Raw genomic sequence first — 25,948 nt, 5'->3', positions numbered from 1 at the left:
TAAGCCGGCCCGGGAGTCTCTCGGCCAGGACCCGGAGGCGCGACGGCAACGTCTCGGCTTGTCTACGAAGAAACCTCAGAGCCTTTATGTTACATGTCGCCTCAGGTTACGCGCTCACCTGCGAGGGTGGTTTCAACCCGAGTTTTCAGCGGCCTTATGGAGTAGATTTTGTCATTTTTTTTGTCATGGTGTCTGGGTTTTTCGGATTTGGTGTTTTATGCCTCGTCCCGCCGAGCCCCCTTCGGAGACTACATGGGACTAGCCCGTCGAATGGGTCAGCTCAATGGACCAGTTCAATGGGTCCGTTTCGTCGGTGAACCAGAATCCTCAGCCCTGTCAAAGCTCGACGGTCCACCGTCGCCGCGCGGCGGACTGACGGCGGCTGCGGCTGCAGTGACCAACGGGTATGGGCTCGGCAGTACATGGACGCACATGCGATATCTTATCGACAACCCGGAGCTCTGCCGTCCTACGGTTCTCTACGGGATCATTGTGGATTCGCATCGCTGCCCTCGGTGGGTTTCGTTGGAAGGGAGCTACTGTACCTAGCGACTAGCGAGGGAAATCAGGGTTCATTCCATGGTTGTGATCCATCCAGGCCCAACTGTTTGACATCGGCTTTTGATGCCCAGGGAATCCGCCATGGGCCAGGCCGGTTCCTCATGCAAGATGGAGCTTGTCTAGGTAGCTTGTCTGACTTGGCTGCTCCGACAGCCGACCGACGACAAAGGCCCAACCAGATGATGGAACTCACTCCCCCTCCGTCGCTCCGTCTCTCCACCTCTCCGTCTCCGTCTCCTCCCTATGCCTCCCGAAGTTGTCTACCGGCGGTGTCCTCGTCGGACCCCCATGGGCCGTGCAACTCGCGACCGGACAGGCATTCATCAGGCGAGCGACAACCGCCTGATGTCCATATTGCCAAACCGTCGGCAGCGTCCGCCCGCCAGAGTGGGATGAGGTGTCGCAACCTGGCCCGCTGCATCGCCCATCTGACGAGCCCCTGCCTCTTTCGGTCGCCCTTGGCCTGTTCCCTGCAGCCTCCGGTGATCATCCTGCGGCGTCGCTGTGTGCGACTCGCCCAGGATAAACGGCATAGTCGAAGTAAAGTATTATGCACATGCAGGTGCGTGCGTGCCACAGCCGGTCCACCAACTCGGCAGACGACGTGCACTTGACGGTTACAGTCGCATAGGGGCGCATATTTCCATTTCTCGTGATATACACGCCGGAGTGTTCCTTGACCGTTTGTGTCAACTGACCGGACCCGACCTCATCCGCTCGACTCCTGTGGTTCGTTTGCGGAACACAATTTGTCCACCATTGTCCTCCTTTCCCGTACTGTTAGTCACCTCAGGCACATAACAATGAGCACTTTCTTACCGCGCCTCTCTCAATTACAAATGTTCGGTTAGCCAAAGAAGGTTCCCCCGATCAGGCCTATCTCGGAGAATTAATTGGCGGGTGGAGATGCGAAAAACACGGGCTTGTTTCGTTGACCGATGAGCCTCCGAAGCCATGTGGGTTTCGCCGCACGCATTACTTTATGAGTTTCAACTCCCATGCAGCGGCCAACCATTGACGACTCTTTCATTTGTCTGTCCGTTCTGTCATGCTAATAATTCAAGTGGATTCGCGACCTATTGTACACACGTACGCTGAAAATTCTACCTCGGTCTTCCAATGAAAAAGCCTCGCGAGAATACAACATAGCCACCGGCCCAGATATATACGCTCGTGTCGCTTATCAACAGCTCCATTGGTTCGTCATCAACCCTCATCCACGTCGTCATATGAGTCTATCCCGCCACATATCATCGTCATCATGATGTCGCGGCGGGCGTCTCAGCTTTCGCAGCAAGATCTGATCCAGGTCGGAGCCATGTCCTGATGTGACCTATGTAGCAAACTCACATTAGCGAAACTCTGTGAGGGTGGTCGCTGTCCGAGCATCGGAGTGTGTCAGAAGCCTCTAAGGGTTGAGGGTTTTCTCACCTGATTTGCAACTCGTCGTGATTGCATCTTCTGTGAAGTCGAGCCAGCACACCGGGTGCGTGTCAATCACTTTGTTCTATTACGCCCGTCCCGTATCAGTATTATTGTGGACCACCAGCACGCGCCCCCACGCCCCCTGGGTCGTTCAAGGCTTGGGACGGCACTTACCAGTACAGGAGGAAGCATCGGGATCCTGGACCGCGGCTCCACTGGGTGTGAGACGTCTAGTTCCTCGTCTTCAGCCTCAACGTTCGAATCGGAGCGCAGCCGCGAGTTGGACGTGTTCCCCGTCTCGGCCCGCTGCAGGGTCGTATATCGCGACGAGATGGAGCCACGATGCCGTACAGATTGCTAGATAAGGCGCAAGTTAGCTCCAGTTCGCTTGGATTTCAGCCTAAACGACGAATGGACGTACCGCTTTTGGTCGATGAAGCATTCCCACGCTGAAATCCCATAGGCAGAGCCGCCCGTCTTCGCCCACGCTACCGATGCGGTAGTTTCGGTCATCACATCGCCAAGGGTCAAAGGCCACAGCGGAGACCCACGACTGGTGGCCCTGGCATCTGGCTAGCAGTGCAGATTCCGCCACGGACCAAATTGATATCAGGTCATCCTGTCCACCCGTCAAGACGTATTTGGCGTCTGGCGACCAACAGACGCATGACATGCCACCGTAGTATGAATAGAACATATCCAATAGCCTAGATTCAAGTAAGCAGATGATCACAAGAAATTGGGATCCGGTAAGACAAACTCTTCTTTCAAGTAATCAATAATTCGCAACGTCCCGTCTTCGGACACCACGGCCAGGTGCCGGTTATCGGGCGAAAAGGCAAATGCATTGATGCGATGGTTTGACAACTTCCACGCCGCCACCGGGTTCGTCTTTTGGTTCTTGGAATGGACCGACTTGTTAATCCGGATCCCATTGGGCTGAGGCGTTCCATCGGCGATCTCTTCTGCTTCGCTACCATTCAGGTTTCCACTTCCATTTACAGCTCCATTGACTACCTCATCCTCTGGGTTGAAGTGAGCGTCCTCCTTCTCCTTGTCGTACACCACGAGGGAACCGTCCATGTGGGCGGCAAGAAACAGGTTCTCAGATCCGGGGATCCATCGAATTGACGATACAGGCGTGCTGTTGATGACTCCCTGTAAATGTTGTCAGCATAATCATCTCGCGTGTCTCCCTACTATTGCTGCAAAATCTTACATTTTTGTTTAACCGGGTGTAACGCTGCGAGATGGGCTCCCACCAGATGATCTCGCCCGTGGAGAACCCCATAATGACATCAATGTGCCCCGCGGTCTTGGTAACTGCATTAACATCATGACAAAGGCAATGCGCTTTGGTGAACAGGATCTTGGTCAAGTAGTCTTGCTGTCATTGATGTCAGTCGTGCCGTTTACGAGGCATGAGGAGAGGTCGACCCACCTTGGAGGAGGAGGACATATCAAGCCACTGGAAGGCGCGGTTGATGTTGGCGAAGGCAAATATTCCGTCGCTGGGTCGCTCTGTCAACTTCCGGGACAGACCTTCGTTGACGATAACTCGAGAGATGAAGGATGAATTGCTCTTAGTCATATTGTTCTTGGGCTTCCTCTTCTTAGTCACGTCCTTAGGCTGTAACTGCGTGAGCAGAGAATTGCCCTCGCCAAATGCAGGCGCAGAGCCCAGGGTGATGGAGGTGGCTGGCGCATCACTGTTGGAGGTTGCTCGGCCGTCCTCGCTGCTCATGCCGCCCTCGGTCGAGTACCGGCTCTCGTTGGGGTGTTCCTGGATGCTGGAGGGCGCGCCGCTCAAGGCGAGGGTCGTAGCCGACAGGCCCTTGTAAAAGAAGGGAGGCGTAGCTCGTACATCGAGGGTAATGAGGGAGCAGGTTGTGCCGGCGGTCGCAGCCTGCGGGTTGGTCGCAAGCGGGTTCGGGTTGACGATGGTTGCCTCAGAGGGATGGGGCGGGGGTGTTGCGAGGTGCAGGTCTTCTTTGAGAATGTACGTTCCTATTGTCACGCAGCGTCAGCATCGACTTTGCGCCAGCGGCCGGTGTAGTTTCCGAGAGGGCAGAGGGCGGAGGGCGGAAAGTCGTGGGTCACAGGATGGGAAACTTACCCTCGCCGACGAGGAACTGCCATTCCGGGCCCTCGGGGTTCGACAGCGTATTGTTTGTCTCGATCATGGGAACGGGATGGATAGAGCTGACGCCGTATCCCCCCATAGAGGGATACCGCGGCGGGGGAGGTAGGACACTGTTGGTTTCATGAGGTCAGCGGACGGGTGATTCAAGGTTGCGCAAGACCCGACTGTAGCGGCTGCAGCGACAGCGATAGCGCGATAACGGCGACGGAGGACTTGTACGCACAACATGATGTCGGTCCGGGGACGTTTGGATGGGACACGGCCCGGTCAAGGAGATTCGCGGAGTGAAGGGATACACGGCGCGGGCAAATTTAGAGTTGTAGAGATGAAGGATGGCGGTGTTGAATGTCTTGAGGTCGTAGCCTGTGGTGGCCAGGGCTCAGCGGAGGGGGTGGAGGTGGAGGGTCGGAGGGTCGGCAGCCGGAGGAGGAGGCTGGCCGAGGCAGGACCTTGGGAGAGACAAAGTTTACGGCGTGCTATGTACGGATACACCTTGTTCAAGAGGCGGCCAACAGGGGAGAATCAGAGAAAGCGGAGCGCCCACAGGCGGAATTGGCCAACTAACAGCTGTCGAGCGTACCTACCTACCTATTCCGACCTGGAGAGTCTGGGGTTTGGACAGGTCTGGGGCCGACGAGGCGATGAGGGAGGGCTGGGACGGCCGGTGGTAGGCTGGTTACTGGACTACAGTAGCCCGGCGAATTGGATCGCAGCGACGCCCACCGGATAATGGGTGTCGAGTCTACCAAGTGTGGGGTAAACGGCCCTGTAGACGCAGCCTGGTACCGCTTGTCGCATGGGAAGTTGGGGGCATGGGGCACGGGATACTCGCCAACCCGGCCATTTCGGTCCATGACGCCGCGAGCGAAGTCGCCCAGCCACAGCAGAGAGAGGCCTAGTACACGTGATGGGGTTGCATCCAGGACCCCAGAACGAAACTTGCCGTTGTATTGTTCACTGCATGTCTGTCTGTCTCTTGGTACATAGCCATGTCGGTTGATTTGATACCACCGCTCAGGGCCATGACACCACCAGTTCGTTCACCAGCTGCCAGTGGTCTAGGTGCTATTACGCTGCACCTATAGAACCCCCAACAGGTCCCGTAGCGCTCATAGCCTGCTCGCTGTCAGCAGTTGCAAACACCCGCTAAACAACCGACACAGCGATGGACTACAGGTGCCAGACCCACTAAGTACGTACCATTTAATTGACCTCCACCGCCCGGACGGGATCGCCCAATCCTTGCTCGTCGCGCGTCACACTTCGACGAAGCTCCAACTGCCCAACTGGTGCATCCCACTCCATCCCACGAACCAACCTCCCGCCGTCCAAGTCCTCGCTGGCACCTCGTCGCTAAGATCCCTCCATCCAGCTTCTCTTCCCTCTGATTCTTCCCAGGACGCTACATATTGCGCTTTCTGTATCCTCATCTCCACCCTGCTTCTTTCTCCCCCCCCAGCTGCTCTTCCCGCCACCGGGGTCATGGAACCCAACTAAACGACCACCACACCCTCCGACAATCCCTCCCCACGCCATCATGTCCACTGGTGCGATATCCCTATCTTTACCAGTTCCCTCGCTGTTGATGAACTCTCGTCTAACTGACTCCCCCGCCAGTCCGCATATGTGTCTGCGGTGACGAAAACACCGGCAAGTCGAGCTTGATCGCCTCTCTCGTCAAAGACCAGTTCGTCACCAACAAGATCCAACCCGTCCTCCCTCAAATCACCATCCCTCCAAGCATCGGCACCCCTGATAACGTTTCAACCATCATTGTCGATACCTCCGCCCGCCCTCAGGACCGAACTACCCTCCGCAAAGAGATCCGCAAATGCAATGTTATCCTCCTCGTTTACGCCGACCACTACAGCTACGAGCGCGTTGCTCTATTCTGGATGCCGTACTTCCGCTCCCTCGGCGTCAATGTCCCGGTCGTCCTCTGCGCAAACAAGTCCGACCTCTCCGGCCAGGCCACCACGCCCCAGGTCGTTGAGGAGGAAATGCTCCCCGTCATGTCCGAGTTCCGCGAGATCGATTCCTGCATCCGTACCAGCGCCCGAGACCACCGCAACGTCAACGAGGTCTTCTTCCTCTGCCAAAAGGCAGTCACGCACCCCATTGCCCCGCTGTTCGACTACAAGGAGGGCCATCTAAAACCCGCTTGTGTGAATGCTCTCAAGCGCATCTTCTATCTCTGTGACAAGGACCAGGATGGCTACCTCAACGAGCAGGAGATGCGTGACTTCCAGGCCCGCTGCTTCGATAAGCCCTTGACTACCGATGATCTCGACAATATCAAACTCTCTGTCGCCAAGTCTCTCCCAGACTCTGACCTCGACAAAGGTATCGATCAGAGGGGCTTCTTGCAACTCAACAAGCTCTACGCCGAAAAAGGACGCCACGAAACCATATGGATCATCCTTCGCACATACCACTATACCGACAGTCTCAGCCTTGAGGACAAGTTCATCCGGCCTAAATTCGATGTCCCAGAGTACTCGTCTGCTGAGCTGAGCCCTGCGGGGTATCGGTTCTTCGTTGATCTCTTCTTGCTCTTTGACAAGGACAACGACGGAGGTCTTAATGACCAGGAACTCGAGGCTTTATTCTCGCCCACTCCCGGACTGCCCAGCTCATGGACCGATTCCGACTTCCCCTCTTCCACCGTCAGGAATGAGGCCGGCCACATCACCCTTCAAGGTTGGCTGGCTCAGTGGAGCATGACGACATTCATCGAGCCCAAAACCACCATGGAGTACCTGGCCTACCTAGGCTTCGAACCACACAACCCCAAGGACCCCATCACGGCTGCCCTCAAAATCACAAAGCCTCGCAAGAGAAGAAGAAGGCCTGGTCGGGTAGAGCGTAACGTCGTCCTTTGCTACGTCCTGGGTGCATCCGGGGCCGGAAAGTCCTCCCTGCTCGATGCCTTCCTGAACCGCCCCTTTGAGGGTTTGTACAACCCGACTATTAAGCCTCGCCGAGCAGTAAACAGCGTCGAGCTCCCTGGAGGAAAGCAGGTCTATCTCATTCTCGAAGAACTCGGCGAGCTGGAACCCGCGATCCTCGAGAATCAGGCCAAGATGGACGCCTGTGACATGATCTGCTACGCGTACGACTCATCCGACCCGGACTCCTTCTCTCACATTGTCGAAATGCGCACCAAGTATCCCCATCTTGACGAGCTGCCGTCCATCTATACCGCCCTCAAGGCCGACAAGGACAAGACCAACCAGCGCAGCGAGCTCCAGCCCGATCAATACGCCTCCTCCCTCAGCATGAGCCTTCCCCTCCACGTAAGTGTCACTTGGGGCAGCATCAGCGAACTCTTTGTCGTCTTTGCCGACGCCGCCACCAACCCTAGCACCGCCTTCCCCAAGAGCTCCGATGAGGGGCCTGACCGAACAAGTCTTTACATCGCCCTCGGGGCCACAGCTTGCGCCGGTGTCGCAGCCCTGATGATCTGGCGGCGTGCTACCAATGCTGCTTAGGCCGGTGCCATCCATCCTAGGCACACATATCTCAAGTGATAGGCAGATACTAATATGCTCCGAGGCGTCACTCGCTCATGTCCACACGAGACTCTTAAGGCAATTACCAATGGTTCAGTTCATATAATTCCCATCCCGCCAGGGATCTAGGCAACATTTAATCAGGCAACGACAGGAACGTTTTTCAAGAGGAGGAGTTGTAATTCCGTCGTCGAGATCAGACTATGATACCCAGCTCCGTCGTTATTTTTTAGTCGCACACTAGGTGATGATGCCAATGCCATCGTTTCTTTTTCACTCTCCCGATAGAATCTTACAATAATCGCAATTCTCCACTCCATATGTTGTAGTAATTCTCCTGATTGCCTCCCTCTTCCAACTCCAAAGCGCCGCCTGACCAAGATCACCGTCTCCCCGCCGTTTTCGCCAGCTACCTAAACCTTGTAGAAGCAGAATCCAATGTAGAAGCTCGCCGCCTCCATCTCGTCGTCCGAAACCAGCAACGGACCACCTCCGCGCCCGCGAACGCCCATGCGCTCACTCAGAGGTCCCAGCTCCGCGTCGTCCTTCTCGGCCTCCCAGATCTCGGGGAACGTGCGATGGAATTGCAGCTCCAGGTTGTAGTCGTCGGCAAGAGCACGGAAAGCCTCCCAGGGAACCACGTATTCGGGCACTTCCTCGACGGCCTCGTCCAGGAAGAAGTTGTATTTCCAGCCAAATGCAGGGCGAAAGATGCCGTCCTCGGGTGTCTTGCCGGGGAAGCGGACGCGGTAGATGCTGTTGCCCCACTCGGCAGTGGGCTCAGCCTCACCCTCTTCGAGCTCGCCATCCTCGGGATCTGCGGGAGGAGGCGTGGTAGAGCCGTCGGCGTTGCCCTCGGAGTTCTTGGCCTCGCGCTTCGCAGCAGCCTTCTCGTTGAACTTGCGAACGTGCTCGCCGAGGACGTCGGAGTTGGGGATGCAGCCGATGAATCGGCCGCCCTTCTTCAGGGCGCCAGCGACGTTACGAAGCATAGTTCGGGCGTTCTTCTCGTTCTCAAAGGCGTAGTGCATAGAGAACATCATGCTGACGACGTCGAAGCCGCGGCGGTTCATGGGCGACGGGTCCCAGCCGACCTGGTGGATGATATCAATGTTCTCGATGCTTTCGCCGTAGCAGTCCTTGACGTGGAAGCGGGCTTCGAACGGCGGCGGCGGCGGTCGTCGGTTGTATCCTCCCCGGCCACCTCCCCGGCCACCTCGACCGCCGCGCGAACCAAGAGTCCTATACCGTTCGCGGGCCTGGTCGATGCTCACGTCGGCGGGGTCCAGACCGACGTAGAGCTGGATGGGCTGGGGAGCCTGCTGCCACTTGTTCAGATCGCCGCCCTTTCCGCAGCCAATGTCGAGGACGAGGAGGTCCTTGCCGCTGGAGCGGCCCTCCTCGCGGGAGCCGGGGGCGTGGTCCTCGTCGGGGGAGTAGCGTTGGATGATGCAGCTCTTGATCCAATTGTTGAAGACGCGCAGGCCTTTGATCTTGCTGTCCCTAGTGCGCCAGTCGCGGCCTCTCTCGGGCACATTGTTGTAGTGCTGTCTCACGACATCGTTGATGCCGCGGGATCTGTTCTCGTCGTCGTGCGCCGACTGGGCGGCGGCGGCTCCGCGCTCGCGCTCTAACTGGCGCTGTCGGATGGCCTCGCGCTCGGCCTCAGAAATTCGGGCGCGGTTTCCGGGGCGCTTCTGCCTTCGGGGCTGTTCGGACGGAGAGAGGGCGCGTCTCTTGGCGGGCTGGAGCTTGTTTGCGTTGTAGGGTTGCGGGAGGTCGTCGGTCTCCTCCTCGGCGCGTCGCTTGCGGCCAGACCTGTCGTCCGACGGGCCTGGGCTTGATCTGTCAGGCATTGCTGACGTGCGAGTAGCGGGTTCGTTTGGTGTGGTTGTGGTTGAAAGATGAAGTTAGGGGGATGTGATTTGGAGCATTGAGGTTGCTGAAGCTGATGTTGAAAGAAAGCTTGTCTGGCCTGAGGTGGATGTCACCTGTGCGGCCTGCCTAGAACTGCGTTGCACCAACGCGTGATGTGATTGGACCGCAGCCGGAACGTGCCGACACCAAGTTCAGAGGCTTCTTTATCAATCACTTGAATATCGTCTTTCTTTGCAAATATTACGTGTTGTCTATGTACCTTCTAAATTGACACCATTTTTTCTTACCTTATCAGGGTATATTCCACATTATGCGCTTTGTTCTCAACAACACGAACTCCTTAATTGCTCCTTATTCTTGATGTTCCTCCACTCCATGCCTAGTGCCGGTAAGGCCATGAAGGACGACACCACCACAACGACCAGAAAGGTCTTTAGTAGAGCGTCGTTGTACACAACCAGGACAATGTGGAATTTTTCTGACGGAACCGCTCGAGCCAGAGATGTCGCCCCGGCCTCAATAATCCCCTCGATATCAATCCCTCCAATTCCCTTGAGTTCCTGTGACAAGTCGTTGACAAAGATCCCGCGCCAACAGAGGTGAGAATTGTGACAACAAACATCCACGAAACATAATATCCAGTCCGGGTAATGATAGCGCCAGAGATGATGGCTCCAACGACGAGAGAGAGGACAAGGGGAATAGTGTCGATACCAGACTGGATTGCCGAGGTACCTTTGACGGCCTGAAACCAGATTGGCAGGTTATAGATTAAAGAAACCATGCCTCCGCCGATGCACACCGCATAAAGAACACCGCAGGCGACACTCCGCTGAATGATGATGCGAGGTGGAAGAATAGCGTCTTCCTGGCGCCAAATCTGAACACCCACAAAAGAAGCAAGACCCTCGTCCAGTTGTTGTTGGGGGTATCAGAAAAGAATTCACGGATATCCTGGGTGCTGGCATTGGGGTTGACAAACATGTCCACAACCAGATTGCATTAACGTCGGGTTCATGCTCAACCAGTAGACTGTTGTCTTTGTTGTTCTGGCCTCAATTATTGCGCTTCAGGGGGTCACCACCTACACCACTGGAATCGTTGTCATCAGAGTGTACGCTTTATCAACTCAACTTCACCTTACGTACCCTAGTCTTATAAGGTTTTGTCGTTTCACCCACCTCTTCTGCAGAGGCAGAGCTTGCTGTTACGACGGGACCAGAGAGTGCTGGCAAAATTTCCAGAGAAGCCAATAGCTAACCAATTGCCGAATTGCTATGGAATCCCTCACAGTTTCAGGTTTTGGTCGTTTTTCTACAAGTGCCGGTCTTTATATTTCGCTCCAATCAGTCTTCGACATGGGCCGTGTTTGAAGCTCTCACCAGCACATACGACCATAGCTCTTAGAAAATACGGGATCCCGTCCGCTCTCCCTTAGTCAAGCTGAGAAGCGGCGAATTAGTACTCGGGTCGGTGACGACCGGGGAATCCTCGCTGTTGTATGTTTTCTTTTTGTCTTTTTGCTTTCTGGCTCCGTTAGTACTTAGATGTTACCTACCTACGATATGCAGTCTTGACATAACTGGAGTATCTTCATCGTCATCCTCATGACTGTGTGCCTCGTATTCTCCGTCGTTGCTAACACTTTTCTTAGCTTCTGGGAGAGTACTAGAGTAGCGGTTAATAATTTATTTGGCGAGGGACTGCATCCGGGTGCGCAGTCCAGAAGTTGCCCCTTCCTCCAGAATCCGTGTACCGAATCAATGTGTGCAGTTGACAATGCAAGCCCAAGCTAAGGCTTTGGTTCATAGGTAATTTTAATTTCCTAAAACATTGTCTTGGAGAATTAGATACTTAGGATGATCACTCAAGAGATTGGCTTAAAATTGAAGGTATATATTTTTCTACCTTCATAGGACTCATGGTGGAGTCTTGACGGTAAGGTCTTGAGAACCACTTCAAGTGCTCGGAATCATGCTACAGTAGTCAGAACAACGCCGTAGGGTAAACAAAAAAAGCATGACTTTTCCTAAACTAGACATCACGCATGAGAGAATCATTTGGTCGATTAACCGCATCCTACAGAACATGTGCAACATGCCCAGTCCAAGTCCGCCTACCCTGTACCTCACACGCTAAACACCTGCGAACAGCGACTAAAAAGGTACGTACCCCAAGCAAGACTCTCAAGGGCAGCTCCAGTTTTTAGTGCGTGTCCCGCTGGAGCCTTGCAGCGGATTCGGTGCCGGGGCCACTCAGCTCCAGCCTCTGGCCTGGCGCATTACTGTACCGCACAGTGACAACACCAACACTCACCTCGTCAACCTCACAGCTCAAGCTTCTCTTGTCATCCATCACCCACCAGACATACCCAACCACAACCACAACCACCAGCAACCTCCGCCGATCAACCCTCAGCTCATCCCCGAACCCGTCGCCCTCGCCCTCCTCCTCCCTCCGCCATCATGGGCTCCGATCCCCAGTACGCCAAATGGCCCCTGCTGCCTCTCTCGCAGCACGTCTTCGCCCTCACAAACGCCTACGCCTCCAAAACCGCCCAACAATCCGCCGTGCAGGCCCTGCAAGATGCCATCGCCAAGGATAAGATGGCTCCCTTCTACCGCTACCTCGCCCACCCCATCGACGGCATCCTCAACACCATCGGCGAGGGTGGCGCCTCCGCCCCCGGCAAGCCGTTGTCTAGGAAGTCGAGCCTGGTCGGCATGATTGCCACCAAGCCCGCTGTCACCACCGTCAACCTGCCCTGGGACGAGGGCCTCTACAACGAACTCAAGGAGGACAATGACCGTGAGCTCGAGGAATTCAAGAAGGAGGAGGATGAGGCCGAGGAGCAGGCTGGCGACACGGAGATCATAGCTGCCAAGGGCAAGCGCGCAGAGTTCTGGGCCAGAGTGGGCGACAAGGCAAGCTCTGTCGTCATATCCCCATTCCATTTCTGCTTGTTAACAATCTGTACAGGACAAGGCCATTGCTGCTTACGAGAGCGTCTTCGAGAAGACGGGCATCCTCGGCGCCAAGATCGACCTCGTCCTCGCCATAATCCGCATGGGTCTCTTCTACGGCGACAAGCCTCTAGTCAAGAAGCACGTTGAGCGGGCCAAGACCCTCGTCGAGACCGGTGGTGACTGGGATCGCCGAAACCGACTCAAGGCCTACGAAGGCCTTCACCTACTCACCCTCCGCTCCCACAACCTCGCCGCCCCGCTCCTGCTCGACTCCCTCTCCACCTTCACCAGCTACGAGCTTTGCACCTACTCCAACCTCGTTGTGTACTCCGTCCTCGCCGGATCGGTCTCTCTCAAGCGTGTCGACTTCAAGTCAAAGGTCGTCGATGCCCCCGAGATCAAGGCTATCCTCGGTGACGGTGGGGACAAGCTACTCGCCCTCAGCGGTGCCCTCAGCGCCGGCCCCGGCACCGACGCTGCTGCCACTCCCAAGGTTGCTCCAACCACTGCCGTCAACTTGACCACCCTCGGCACCAGCACCAGCACCGGCCAGCCCGAGGCCGAGCTCGCCATCGACTTCAGCCCCCTCGCGCTCCTCGTGAGCAGTCTGTACAGCGGCAACTACAAGACCTTCTTCCAGTCACTCGCCGATGTTGAGGAGCAGTTCCTGAACCAGGACCGCTACCTGCACGAGCACAAGAGCTGGCTCATCCGTGAGATGCGCCTCCGCGCCTACCAACAGCTCCTACAGAGCTACCGCGTTGTCGGCCTCGAGAGCATGGCCAACGACTTTGGCGTCACTGTTGACTTCCTCGACCGGTAAGCCCTCCCTTCTTCTCCTTGGACACGATAAGAATGCTAACCCAAACTTCGTCTAGTGATCTTGCCCGCTTTATCGCCGCTGGCCGCATCCCCTGCACCATTGACCGTGTCACTGGCAAGGGCGTCATCGAGACCAACCGACCCGACGACAAGAACAAGCAGTACCAGGACGTTGTGCGCCAGGGAGATCAGCTCATCACCAAGTTGCAGAAGTATGGACAGGCTGTGCGGTTGAGAGGCAGTGAGAGGGCGTAAATAGACTGGGGGTCAGCCAGCTATGGTGGTGTGATGTGAGGGCACGAGATGACGAGAATCTTTTTGGTAATTCCACATGGTGTGGGATGGTGGATAGAACGGGGGAGGAAGGGGATACGTGCCATGCTCTACCTACTTACTCAACTGTATGATACGGATTAGACAGGCCAGCGCGATAATAGATTGGCTGGATCCCGGAACAAGAAAGCGGTGGCATGCCCCTAACAGGACTCTAACTTGCGCGAACATGATGACCACGCTGTTGCACTTCAGGTAACACTGTATGAGAGTTTTGTGTTAGAAGATAGCGGTCTAAAAATGTCCAATAACGCCACGCCAGCAAGGGGGAAACGGTATCTGATCTTGTATGGATGTGAGATTTACGATGGCTTTTTCTATCTGATCCAACGATATCAATCCAAATCTGTTTACATTTCTTTACGCGTTAAGTCATCCGCCACCACAAGTCCCCCTCTCTTATCTGTCCATATCTTTTTTCTAACAAGCCGCGTGACAGAGAGGGTACCTCTTGACCAATTATTGGTACTTCTCGAGGAACTCCTTGTGGAACTTGACGATGCTGCCAACCCACTCGGTGCCGGGGGCGAGGAAGGTGGTACGGAAGTGCAGGGTGCCCTCCTTCTGGCCGAAGCCGGAGCCAGCGACGACGCAGATACCGGTGGCCTCGAGGAGGCGCATGCAGTAGAACTCGTCGGCGGTGCGGCCCTCAGCGGCAGCGGCCTCGTGGGCCTTGGCAGGCAGCGTGATGGTAGGGAAGAGGTACATGGAGCCCTGGGGCTCACCGCACTCGACGCCCTCCATCTGGTCAAAAGCCTTATGCAGGGCGGTGGCGCGCTGGCGGAGACCGTCGAAGATGCCGTTGTACTCCCTCTGGTACAGCTCGTATGAAGGCGAGCCCTCCTTGGGGGGGTTCACCATGAGCTCAACGATGCACTGGCCAATGACTGGGGCGCAGAGCATGATAGAGACAAACTTGTAGATGTTGGCCTCGACCTCGGCGTCAAAGCCGCAGAGCTCAAAGTAGCCACCGCGGTGACCGCACTCGCCGACCATACCCTTGGAAACACTGTGGAGGGAGGCGAGCTCGACGCCGTCGTACTTGCCAGGGTTCTCCTGCTGCATGCGGCGGAGGACGGCCTTGAAGCTGTGGAACTTGCCAACGAAGACGTTGGTCTGGTAGACCTCATCGGCCATGACGACAAGGTTCTTCTGGGCGGCGAAGTCAAGGACGGCGCGGATGTCCTCTTCGGGGAGAGAGGCGCCGGTGGGGTTGCCGGGGTTGATAATGACGATGCATCGGACGTCAACGCCGTCGGCCTCGGCCTTCTCGTACGAGGCGCGAATAGTCTCGAGATCGGTGCCCCAGTTCTTGGCCTCGTCGAGGAGGTAGGGGACGCAGGTGGCGTTGAGGAGGGAGAGGGTGGCAGTGTAGAGAGGGTACTGGGGGATAGGGATGAGGATGCCGGTGTTGGGAGCAGCGCAGATGACGTGGAGGAGAGTGTTCACACCGGATGAGGCACCGGCGGAAAGGTAGATCTTGGAGGGGTCCGCGGGGAAGCCATCGCGACCTGTGAATAAGAGTCATCGGTTAGCCGCGGTGAACCAACGCAAGCGGGAAAAGAGCGCAACATGCGCAATGCACAATATGGACGGGGAATGCAAATTAAATGACGCTGGGAACAACTCACGCTCAAGGAACTGGGCAACGCTGTCACGGATGGCAGGGACACCGGTGCTGGCGGAGTAGGCACCGACAGAGCCGATCTTGCTGAGCAGGAACTTGGCGCGCTCAATGACATCGGTCTTGTAGCCGAGGGCGTTGACGAGGGCATCCTCCTTCTCGAGGAGCTGGGGGTTCTCGAGGAGACTGGCGACCTGGCGGAAGAAGGTGATGGGCTTCTGGTCGAGCTGCTGGGGGTTGCCGATGTTGGCCGAGATGACCTGGTTGAAAGGCAGGTCGGCGGCGTCGCCCGCGGCGATCTTGGCGCGGTACTCCTCGGACTTGACAGCCAGCTCACCGCGGACGGCGTACTTGGCCGCAACCACGTGCTGGTTGATGTTGTCGGCGGTCAATCGAGTCATGTTGGCGGCTTGGTTGGCGGCGTGGTGCGAGAAGTTCTGATGGCGGGGTTGCAAGGAGAAAGTAGAAGTTTTTGGCGGGGTAGCCAACGACGCGGGTAGGCAGGGTCGCGGGGTAGCAGTGGTAATAAATGTGCTAGGGGTACCTGCAACGTCGGGCAAAAGACGAGTCGAACGAGTTAGCAAAAAAAGCACCCAATACCTAGTTAAATGTAATCTATGACTAAATCCCGGAACCAAAAAGTTGCACCACGGAAGCAGCACCGAAGAGTTCGGGGCTACCCGAGCTAGTCGGTGGCACCCGAGGAGAGAGTGAGAAAGTGAGAGAGAGGCTGAGAGGAAGCGCGAGAGATACAGCCAGAGTCAGAGATAACAGAGGCGTAGATAGGGACACAACGCTACGCGCCGAGAAGAGTGGGGGATAGCTGCGACATATAGAGACGGCCGGGGGGGAACACACTTGATAGGAGGAGCGATCTACTCGACCGAGGGGTGTAAGAGGAGGCTTGGAAGAAAAGCAAAGAGTATACAAGAGGGAAGAAGAGGAGGAGAAAGAAACGAAGGGGGAGCTGAGTCTCCTATGTAGTAGAAACTCGACAGCCTCCATACATGCAAAGGAATAGACCCGTCGACACCACCCAATGCGCACCTCGGATGGGGTCCCGGGTGGGCTGCAGTGGTGCTAGAGTGCTCCAGACGGACGACAAAAATCAGCGCATTTTGGACGTGACCGCCTGACGCGAGAACAAGACATGAGAGGAGGAAGCTCCTCAATGGGACTCCGGCTTAAAGGGCGCAGTTCCGCAACGACCACATAGTGGCCTCGTCCCCGTTGCCCGTCCCCGGTTCCCCAACATCACCTCAGTACAGGGAGGTCGGCCAGGGGTGTCACCGCGGCGCAGACTCGCCCCGGGTGGGCATCGCATGGGGGAACATGGGTGTGGGATGTGGGATGTGGGATGTGCGTGATGGAGGGACGGACCGACATGGGCCATCGGACGTGGGACATGGGGGGGAAACAACAGAGAAGGTCCGGGTCCGGATCCCCGGAAAAGACGACAAAGATGGACAGGGGGAAAGTCATGATGATGACGACGAGGTATGAGGCATAGAAACAAGGCTGTCAAGACGCCCCCATGTAGTGCACCAGGGAACACGCAGAGGGGCGTGGGCGGGAAATGGGTTGATCCTAGCCAACGACATGACGAAAAGCCCCAAAGACGGTTGCTGGGAAATGAAACCGACTTGCAAACATCAACCATCATCGGCCTCGCCCAATGCCCGGGGGTCTGGCAAGCGCATGCATGCGCTGCATGTCCGGCTCTTGACGGGACGAGATGGCGGAGATGCCCCTCATGCATCCAAAACTTCGGGCGTGTGAGAGCAAAACGCGGCTGAAAGGGACGACGGGGACCCAGATGGGGAGGGGGAAGGGCAAAAGGGCATGGGAATGGGGCCAAATACTAGCAACACAAGCTTGAAAGAGGGGCCATGTGCAGATTGCAGCGTGCAGAAGTGCAGCATGCAGCGAAGGGGCAAGACATGAGATCCAATCGAACGCCGTTGCGCGGGGGGGCATGATGCGTGCGTGTGAGATCTCTCGGGAGCGGTGCGACGGCATCTCGGGGTGGACTTTTTCTGGTAGACGCTCTGTCGCGCTTTCCTGCGGTCTCTCACTCGAAATCTCCGCCTTGCTGGGACCGGCCCGGGCATACAGATGGAGCGCGTCGTATCGCAGCTACTGTAGGTGTAGTGGCGGACTGGTGGTGTTGGCGGAGGAGCCGTGAACCGGTATTTCATCGTCGAGACCACCATCACCGTCCGCCGCGGCCAAATCACAAGAGGCACATGCTCTCTCTTTCCATCAAATCTTGTTACGTACCTGTGCTAGTGACGGCGGCTGCCCCGGTGGGGCGCCAACTACTTGCCCATCGCCGGCCGTTGATGGACTTGGCCACCGGCAATGGCATTGAGACGGAGCATCTTGAAGCCTGTAGGCCGCGCGCCGCCTTTCCGAGGGCGGCTGCTGATGCGGGGTTGCGACTGTGACTTGCTAACATGCTGTTCTAGGTACCGTAGGAAGTTGTGTTGGTTGATGTACGGGGTATTCGTAAGGCCCAAGCGAGTCCACAAGATTGGTGCGGATTGGCGGACGAGACGCGGGCTGGGCGATCGTATGTTTTATTTTGGGGACGGTTCAGACTGGAGGAAGATGGAAGCTCTGAAGAGGCTCGCCCGTCTTTGATACACAAACAAAACGTCGAAAAAGTGCGTGAGAAAAGAGAGAGAGAGAGTAGGTCAGCTTGGGTGGCCTTCCAGCGGGAATTTTGTTAGGCGGAGGCGTCAATTGAGCTGTATCGTCGTGGGGGTTGGGGTAAGCGCAAGGACTACTGTGCGTAGTGTACTCCGTATGTAGTCTGTCTGAACGCCGCAACTCGCAAGGGATAGGAGGGGATTGTTGAGTGAGAGTTGATGACCGCCCCGTGACTCAACTTCTGCCACTTGAACCGATAAGACGAAGGGGGGCCGGCGACGGAGGTGACAAAAAACGACGGGCCCGGCGCTGCGCGGGACGGACACAGTAGATGCAGAGGGGTTGAGAACGTGGTGTGCGTTGCTGCCGGCCAGTGGTCACGCCGTACAGGATATCGGGAGCTTGCGGTCAGGAAATCGGAGAGCCATCGGCCCTGCGACAAGAAGGTGCCGGCGTAATCTTTATATCGCTTCCCGCGGACAAGGGCTTCGAGCCTCTGCAGGGCTTCGTGAGCCATTGCAGCCAGGCGCCCGCCCCGGCGTCGCAGGTCACCGCCTTGTGAAGTCCGATGCAGGCCCGGGAATGGGGAATGCCGGGTGCGACCGTCGTCGTGGACCCTCAAATCGAACGAGTCCAAATGCCGTTTCTTGTCCTACAGTTAGCTTACTTGTTGGGGGTAGCTCCCTTGCGTAGATCTATCACTTTCGTACCTATCGTGATAAAGCTAGGTACTGTGTGCTGCTGACCATCTCTCTTCCCATTGGCCAATCATGCCAGACTAGTCCAGCTGCCAACTGCGAGCTCGCACCTTTGCTCAACCACTCCGGGACTACGTTTCCCCGAATACCCGACAACCTCACGGCCGGAAATTTCCACGCAACAGCAAATGTACCATCTCGGGACTTGACCCAACTTCAATTCAGCGTCGCCCAACATGGCTAAGAAAGGTCAGCTTGCACCTCTCCGTCGGCCTGTCACCCGCGCACTGTCCGCTGACCCAATTCGTGCCCTGCAGCTAAGGCTCGTCTGATACACGTGCGGCTCATCTCCATGGCCATGACGGGGTTCTTTTACACCTTCAAGCGCCCCAGAACCTCCCCCATGATGGGCATGCTGAAATACGACCCAATCGGTACGATCCGCGCGCATTCGATTGTTCCTACATAAGCCTTTGACTGACCCGACTCCTCCGTTGCAGTGCGCAAGAAGGTCCTATTCCTCGAGACTAAAAAGAGAACGAAATGAGGCCAGCCCACCATGGCATGATGACGATTCGACCCATCGAGGAAAGCTGGATAAGATGGATATCTGGATAGACTATGGGAGCACGCCCTTTCCTCACGAGATTCACACCATTGTAATACTACACGAAGAGCATTGTTGGAGTTGGGCCTACGACGTCTGCGCTCGCCGCAATGCAAATGTACATGTACAACACACAACACACAATACACCCTCATGATCTGGTCATCAAGATTAAACACTCGATATTGTTCTCCCAAAAGTGGATAGAAAGTTGGGGGGTGAGCTGTAACTAAATCTGACTGGAATAGACACGCATCGGCGTCAAGCAAATCCCCATCATCCGAACACATCGTTTCGAATCACTACACCCACCGAGTCTCGACATGATAGCATCTTGCTCCCAAAACCTCAACAAACCATAGCAGCCCGTGCTTCCCATCGAAAATAATGCTCTTGCCTCTCCTTGTCTCGTGCATGGAACCTGTCTGGCCATTCAACAATGAACAGACTATTCCCCGATTGGCTTGCGGGAATATGTTCTTATCACAGCCTGTCTCTTTGACGCCCTTGCCTGAGGTCTGTAATCCTTCAAGTTTTGCATTGTCTGAGATGACCCCTCTTCCACCTTCATCTTTTTGCCGTTGGGGCTGTGTACTTGTTCCGTCGAGACCAATGAATGCTTCTTCTCCGCCATGCCTCCCTCGGATCGACTGGGTTGGATATTTTTCTCGAAATCAGCGACCGTAGGCAAATCCCAGTTCTTTTGCGTTGGCCTCGGTTGAATGAACTTGGTCTGAATTTGCTCCATCATTCCTTGCTTCGCGCTGGCAGTCGTTGAGCTGGCCTTTCCCGTGACGGGTCTATTGTATTGACTTTGGTTTGGAGGGATTCTTGAGAGTTGCGAATCCTGCGCAGAATCTTGCGATGACGATGCTGATGATCTTAAAATTGATCGCGGCGCGGCTGCTTCCCGGCGTCGTAGCTGCTCTTGCTCAATGGATGGTGGCGGAAAAGGTGAACTGCGACCCCCTGGACTGTTGAAGACCACCTTGCGGTTGACGTTTTCATCTTGAGAGGAAGCGCCTGTGGCTGGGTCCCACAAGTCCGCCAAACTTGACAAATTTGTGATCATTGACTGGGGATTGGATGAAGCAATGGATTCCCCTTTGCCCCAATTTTCCGCTTGTGACGGGTGAAGCATCCCCTCGGCCCCAAAGCCCAGGACCTCTGGCTCTGGGTTGGCTCCGAGCTGTTGACTGACCCAGGACCGTTCCGCTACTAGGTAGCCGGCGGTTGAATTCATCAGCCGGCTGATTTCAGCCATGCTTCGGAACTCTACTTCTAGGCTTTCCATTTGAGGCACTCGCTCACTGATGTCTTTCAGTTGATCTCTCAATACGTCGATGGTTTTGATGCCCTTCTGCCATCTCTCATGAAGGCCTTTATTCGTTGTTGCCTCTTGCTCGAGCACGGCAAGCTTTTGCCGGAGCTCCCCAACGGCTTTTTGCTCCTTATTCAAGGCTTGGTAGAGCGCTCCGGAATTGGGGTCATTATGTGAGGTCGTCATTAACTGGTCCTTGACTTCCTTGAGATGCGAGTCTAGCATGACCCGGATGCCCTCGGACTGAGACAGCTCTCGTTCGGACCTGGCGCTCCCCTCCTTAAACCCATTCTCAAGAGTGTTTCGGATTGCAGCAATGGTCTCCTGCAAGTACTTTTTGGCCTCACCATCGCTCTGCAGAATAAGTTGCTTCATGGTTTCGATCTTCTTGCCGTAGTCCTCAGCCACTGATTGTAGCTGTTGCTCGAGCATGCCGATCACACTCTCCCGATCTCTGAACTGTTGGGTGATCCGGTCCTGGAGAGATGCTTCCAAAGCCTCTTGCTGACGAGTATACCCTTGGGTCCATTCAACGAAGTGACGCTCCGTTTGTTTGTAAGTCTTGTCGATGTTGAAAGTCCGAGTATCAATTCGACCAAGAACGTCAAAGAGCTCTCGGCGGATAGCTTCATCGTTCTGTCGATCTTGAGACATTCTTTCATCTTGGTGTATGAGACCACTCTGAATCTGTTCGAGCCTGACCAAGACATCGTCTCTGAATCCCACACCGGACTTATCTGCCTGTGCTTGTCCGGAAATGACGGTGAGGATGGCTGGCAAGATTCTGGTAAGCATGTTAGTAAAAGCTACTCTCAATGAAGGCTAAGGTCGTGTACCTGGAAACAATATTTTTTTCTAGTCTTTTGATGACTGGCTCAATGGCCAGAGGCGTTACTGCATTGTCTTTGAACGAGTCAAGATGCTTAATGACGAGATCGAGCCTATTCTGGATGTCAGCATACACCGGGGATGGCAGACAAAACCCTACTTCGAAGACAGTTGGTCGGTTATTTCTCTCTGGTTTCGGCCGCATGTGTCTGAGTTGGTGCTCTTTTCGAGCAGTGCCTGGACTTGAGATTCCACTCTTGTTACACTATCCTGAATCTTCTTTTGATCCTCGATCTGCTGCCGGAGCTCAATTGCTGAATCTCGCTCGTGGATGAGCTCGGCCTCTTGCTGCTGCAGCTTCGCTTCCAATTCTGATACGATTCGATCCTCTAGAATTGTAATTAGCGAGGCGCTTTTGAAACGAATGGTATTGGTTACATACTCCTGTGACCCTCTCGTTCGGCCTGTGTGCGAAGCTCGTCAAGGCAGATCCTCATCTCCTCACGTTTCTTGCGGCCGATCTCAATGGCGTTGTCAACGGCGAGTGAATCGACGACACGGCTGCTTTTCTCTTCCTCAAGCTCCTTTCTGGTTGCTCGGTACAATTCGCGGGAACGCTGAAAAAGAGCCTGTTGTTCAGAAATTGCTTCGTTCAACTTTGATCGACAAGTACGGTACTTGTCTTTGAGCCCTTCTGCATGCTTTTGGGATGCCTCAAGCTGTTCTTGCAAAGACTTGATCTCACCGTTCAGTCGATGATTCTCGCCCGTAGCCTGGTTCTCCTGGTGCTCCAACTCCTGGCAACGTTTCCGAGCTCCTTTGATCTCAATTTCTTTCTTGGACAAGAGACCAAATGACTTGTCCAGCTCTTTTTCCCGCTGACTGATTTCCGTTTGAAGTCGTTCAATTTCCCAGGCCGCCTCCTGCTTTTCGTCTTCAGAAATTCTCATGCACTCATTCCAGTACTGTGCCACATGGTGCATGGCCTCTTTCCTGCGCTCAGGGGCTGCACGAGCCCGGCGTTTCTGACCGGTCGACCGCTTTTTGGAAATGTTGCTAGTCCTGGATTGGGAACGATCGTGATTCTCGGGTGCTTTCCCATGTGGACGCGGAGTCAGAATTGGACGACTTGGCATTTGGCTCCTGACCTCGCGTTGCCGGCGATGCTGAGATCTTGGGGTTTGGGGAGTAGGTCTTTCTAAATCGCCACAAATGCTGGAGGGTGGATCACGATGAGTCGTGCGATGGACTCGTTTCTCTCGTGGCAGTGGTAGTTTCAATTCGTCCAACTTTTGTCCTGCTCAACGTTAGAAAACGTCGCAAACTGACTTATTTTGGCACTTACCATCGTGGTTGGTAGAACTTGGAATAGTCCTCTTAAACTCAGGCAAGTTCGTTGAGCGACTGGGGGTTGGCGGTTGGGATGAGAAACTGGGGTTCTGCATGGATGATTGTTGACGACTTGGCCCTTCATGGTGCTTCCCTCGGGGTGATATGCCACCAGATTGGCCCTGTGTTCCGTCATGATCAGGGATGGGAGGATCACGGGGGGGTTTTGTCAGTTGTGAGGAAACAGTTTCAGTGGAAACCTCTTGTGAAAGTGGCTCCTCATTCGTTGAGAGACTTTGACTGACACCAGATTCGGCAGAGAGACGTTCGATTGGAGGTTTCTTCCCAGGCAGGCCAATCTCAGGGAGATCCAGAATTGCAACATCGCGGCGGATTCCAGGCAGGGTGATCTGACCGGGAAGACTTGGTGCAAGTTCCCGGCCAACGATTGGGGGCTGGCGAAAATGGGTTGATGATCCAGCAAGCTGAGGGGGCTCATGGTGTGGTGGACGGCAGAACTGACCAGGGCGAGGTGGTTGCTTGACTGCCCAGCTGAAACCTTCTAGAAGAGCTGCGGGAGAGATTTTGTCGGCTAACGCAGAGAACTTCTTGGGAGGAGGATTGGAAAGCATGGTAGCATTGTTCGGCTGTGAATCAGGGATCATCGAAGCTAGTTCATCGAAGTCTCTTTCATCGGTGATGTGATCAAACGAAGCGAAACTGCTGGCTCTGGACGAAGCACTCCAATGTACGGAGCCGGGGGAAGCAGCCATTTTGGTTGGGTACTGAGACGCAAAGACGTCTGAGGAGGTCCAACGCAAGAAAGCAGAGGCCGGCTCAGCCAAGCTGCTTTGGGGACGTTGTTTTCAGTGTGACAGTGATGGATTGTGATGGATGGTGGATTTATCACGGGTATGTTCTACGCAAGTTCGAGCTGGTGCCTGATTTTGAGGCAAAAATTATCCCCCGCGCGGTCTGGTAATAGCCAGACTGGGAAGGAGTAGCAATGGATGCTTTCCATCTTTGGCAGTTGAGTGAGTGGTTAGGGAAGGTGCGGGTGGGCAGGAAGACGCAACGGCACCAACAGACTCAACGCGATTATTTTTGAGACTCTGAATCACTAAGGAAGGCGGAATGTGAATGGGGCCAGATTAAAAATAAGATCTCTAGATCCATTGCAATCAGCTCTGCATGAACTTGCGCTGGGGGCCGCTTACCTAGGCAGGTAGCTGATGACTGCACACCGACACGATCTCTCACCTGCACAAGACCAACTCGCTTACTCATATCGGGTTCAAGCAACATCCTCGGTACCGATAGATAATTTTGGATCCAACGGTCAGAAAAGACCCCAGGTCTTAGTTTAGCACGCTCATCCTCCAGAGCCGGCGGATATGGCTAGCATTCTGCATAATGACCGTCATCTCACCCTTGGCAATTTCTGACTCCGCCATCAGCGAGACGCCGTACCGAAACAAACAAGTAGACGCGTCCATGAACACCTTGACTCGCAGGAGCTAAGCCGTCGATGTGAGACTCGCGGGATCGTGGGCGGCGGTTCCTCCGACGCCCTCTTGCATCTGATGTGCGAGATCGGGCCTCGAGCGGTCAACCACTTGCCAAGCCGCCATTCACCATCGCAGCCTTATGCCATATTAAAGGAGCAGGTAACATCGTGACGGTTACTGCGGCCACGGCAGAGACATGGCCGAAGCAGCGGCCATCATGAAGTTTTACCAAAAACCGCAACGAGAGACCGCCCCTCCCCAATATCGGACCCTCTTCACGAGTCCACACCAATGCCATGACGACAAGATGCAACGGGCGCATGCAAAATCTATATTTGGGTGCCGGCGCTTCGAGGCCAGCGCACAGGCCAAGCAGGCCGCCATTTGGTGGGATCGGGTATGGGAATAGGCTTGAAAAGCGGGTGCGGATGAAACGCACTTCCAACACCCTAGCCATCTCGCAGTGATGGGAATGCGTCCCAAGAAGTGCCGGTAGGGCCAATCCCAGCCCAGCAAGACCGCCATGCCCTGTGATGCTTGCGATAACTAACGGTGTCCCTGCACCCATCACCCAGTGGCCCCCATCACTGCGTCGTGATGGGCTCCGGCGCGTGACGGCCCCTGGTCGCCCAGCTGCAAGGGTGCCAAGGAACGCAGTCCGGCCATATTATTGGCTGCGCCCCTGGTGACAGTGCAGGCGCTCAGCGCTTCGAGGACGACGCTCGCCAATCATCACGAAGCGTTATGGAAGACGACTCCGATTTTGCCATTCTCCTGTTGTACCTGGGTTTGGGCTTGGCGGTGATGATCCAATCACGCTTCGCATTGTGTGCTGGGACTGGGTGAAGCACGCAGCATCACTGCCGATCCTTGTAGACGAGGTTGTAGTCATGGCTGCCGGCCGCCAGTGGGCAGCCAGTGCATGAGTAGATGTGGGGGATACCAAGATGTAAATACAGGCGGCTATCCTCGTCAAGGCGGTATTTACGAAAGTCTCTGTCCGTTACATGGAGTTTCGCTCGACTTCGATTCTCCCGGTTCTGTGAACCCCCTCTTCTCTCGTCTCGTCCCCTCCAGTCTCGTCCCCTCCAGCCTCATCACCATATCAGCTTTTGTGGCTTCGATCATATACATCGACACGTCTTAAGCCAGAAGACCCTACGGAAACATCCATCATGGCGTCGGCGACAAGTCACTCATTCCCGTTGGCCTCAGAGAAGCCATACGGTAACGACACCGCAGATCTGGACGGTACAGATGCTGGTGCCTCTGGAGACAGCACTGGGAACTCAGTCTCCATTTCCAACGGAGGCATGATTGCCATCATCGTCGTCGTCGTCGTTGTACTGCTTGTTGGAAGTACGTGCCGTTCTTGAACCCTTACCTTGGTCACGAGCTAACCATGCCATCAGTTTCCACCACCATTCTTTTCTTTGTTGCCAAGAAGCGGGAGTGGAAAGTGAAGGAAGCCCTCAGGAAATCTGCCCGCAGAGTTGTCACCGCCCTCACTCCTCGGCGATCAGAATTTCCATCGTCGGTCAAAGAATCCCGTAGAGGTCGGTCACGGCTTAATGATGTGCCGCCAACTCCACGACTACGCCCTGAGGATCTGGAGAAAGGACTTGATAAGGCGGAGGCAAAGCGAAAACAGAGGAAATGGGGCAGGTAGAGAGATGTGTTACTACCGTCTCTTATTCGTCTAGTTGGGGTCGGTCCTTTTGGGGGGATTCTGGGGGCGTCT

The 25,948-nt window shown here is 55.4% G+C and overlaps 10 protein-coding genes across 10 annotated transcripts; 5 read left to right on the top strand and 5 right to left on the bottom strand.

Moving 5' to 3' along the window:
• Positions 1–252: 252 nt before the first annotated feature.
• Positions 253–1,362, top strand: BGZ61DRAFT_474996 (uncharacterized protein; the record flags this gene model as incomplete). The annotated part of the gene is made up of 3 exons (XM_046248627.1): positions 253–515; positions 557–1,123; positions 1,185–1,362. 3 exons carry the CDS (start codon positions 253–255, stop codon positions 1,360–1,362), a joined length of 1,008 nt encoding a protein of 335 aa, XP_046107392.1.
• A 134-nt stretch (positions 1,363–1,496) lies between these two features.
• Positions 1,497–4,727, bottom strand: BGZ61DRAFT_385156 (WD40-repeat-containing domain protein). Its single transcript, XM_046242721.1, has 9 exons — positions 4,353–4,727; positions 4,103–4,239; positions 3,428–3,993; positions 3,206–3,373; positions 2,747–3,144; positions 2,408–2,693; positions 2,161–2,343; positions 1,993–2,068; positions 1,497–1,894 (listed from the first exon to the last, which is right to left on the bottom strand). The coding sequence occupies exons 1-9, from the start codon at positions 4,355–4,357 to the stop codon at positions 1,821–1,823; spliced, it is 1,893 nt and encodes a 630-aa protein (XP_046107391.1). The 5' UTR covers positions 4,358–4,727; the 3' UTR covers positions 1,497–1,820.
• Positions 4,728–5,666: 939 nt separating this feature from the next.
• BGZ61DRAFT_529584 (EF hand associated-domain-containing protein) lies at positions 5,667–7,620 on the top strand (the record flags this gene model as incomplete). Its single annotated transcript, XM_046253423.1, has 2 exons — positions 5,667–5,676; positions 5,747–7,620. The coding sequence occupies 2 exons, from the start codon at positions 5,667–5,669 to the stop codon at positions 7,618–7,620; spliced, it is 1,884 nt and encodes a 627-aa protein (XP_046107390.1).
• A 434-nt stretch (positions 7,621–8,054) lies between these two features.
• BGZ61DRAFT_491739 (mRNA capping enzyme-domain-containing protein) lies at positions 8,055–9,497 on the bottom strand (the record flags this gene model as incomplete). The annotated part of the gene is made up of 1 exon (XM_046250466.1): positions 8,055–9,497. The coding sequence occupies one exon, from the start codon at positions 9,495–9,497 to the stop codon at positions 8,055–8,057; it is 1,443 nt and encodes a 480-aa protein (XP_046107389.1).
• A 451-nt stretch (positions 9,498–9,948) lies between these two features.
• Positions 9,949–10,596, bottom strand: BGZ61DRAFT_446238 (uncharacterized protein). Its single transcript, XM_046245192.1, has one exon. It carries the CDS (start codon positions 10,301–10,303, stop codon positions 9,953–9,955), a length of 351 nt encoding a protein of 116 aa, XP_046107388.1. The 5' UTR covers positions 10,304–10,596; the 3' UTR covers positions 9,949–9,952.
• A 1,388-nt stretch (positions 10,597–11,984) lies between these two features.
• On the top strand, positions 11,985–13,562 carry BGZ61DRAFT_491738 (26S proteasome subunit RPN7-domain-containing protein; the record flags this gene model as incomplete). The annotated part of the gene is made up of 3 exons (XM_046250465.1): positions 11,985–12,443; positions 12,499–13,304; positions 13,364–13,562. 3 exons carry the CDS (start codon positions 11,985–11,987, stop codon positions 13,560–13,562), a joined length of 1,464 nt encoding a protein of 487 aa, XP_046107387.1.
• A 537-nt stretch (positions 13,563–14,099) lies between these two features.
• BGZ61DRAFT_474991 (pyridoxal phosphate-dependent transferase) lies at positions 14,100–15,665 on the bottom strand (the record flags this gene model as incomplete). Its single annotated transcript, XM_046248626.1, has 2 exons — positions 14,100–15,151; positions 15,272–15,665. 2 exons carry the CDS (start codon positions 15,663–15,665, stop codon positions 14,100–14,102), a joined length of 1,446 nt encoding a protein of 481 aa, XP_046107386.1.
• A 3,185-nt stretch (positions 15,666–18,850) lies between these two features.
• On the top strand, positions 18,851–19,161 carry BGZ61DRAFT_529580 (uncharacterized protein; the record flags this gene model as incomplete). The annotated part of the gene is made up of 3 exons (XM_046253422.1): positions 18,851–18,863; positions 18,932–19,048; positions 19,115–19,161. 3 exons carry the CDS (start codon positions 18,851–18,853, stop codon positions 19,159–19,161), a joined length of 177 nt encoding a protein of 58 aa, XP_046107385.1.
• A 508-nt stretch (positions 19,162–19,669) lies between these two features.
• BGZ61DRAFT_346695 (uncharacterized protein) lies at positions 19,670–23,331 on the bottom strand (the record flags this gene model as incomplete). The annotated part of the gene is made up of 5 exons (XM_046239904.1): positions 19,670–21,326; positions 21,379–21,483; positions 21,531–21,759; positions 21,813–22,667; positions 22,872–23,331. 5 exons carry the CDS (start codon positions 23,329–23,331, stop codon positions 19,670–19,672), a joined length of 3,306 nt encoding a protein of 1,101 aa, XP_046107384.1.
• A 2,051-nt stretch (positions 23,332–25,382) lies between these two features.
• On the top strand, positions 25,383–25,876 carry BGZ61DRAFT_529578 (uncharacterized protein; the record flags this gene model as incomplete). The annotated part of the gene is made up of 2 exons (XM_046253421.1): positions 25,383–25,566; positions 25,620–25,876. The coding sequence occupies 2 exons, from the start codon at positions 25,383–25,385 to the stop codon at positions 25,874–25,876; spliced, it is 441 nt and encodes a 146-aa protein (XP_046107383.1).
• Between the last annotated feature and the right edge of the window lie 72 nt (positions 25,877–25,948).

This window comes from Ilyonectria robusta (genome assembly GCF_021365365.1).
Source record: "Ilyonectria robusta strain PMI_751 chromosome Unknown BGZ61scaffold_5, whole genome shotgun sequence".
Classification (NCBI taxonomy): Eukaryota; Fungi; Ascomycota; class Sordariomycetes; order Hypocreales; family Nectriaceae; genus Ilyonectria; species Ilyonectria robusta.
The sequence above is the reverse complement of the archived record's forward strand: the minus strand, read 5'-3'. Positions and strand labels throughout refer to the sequence as shown.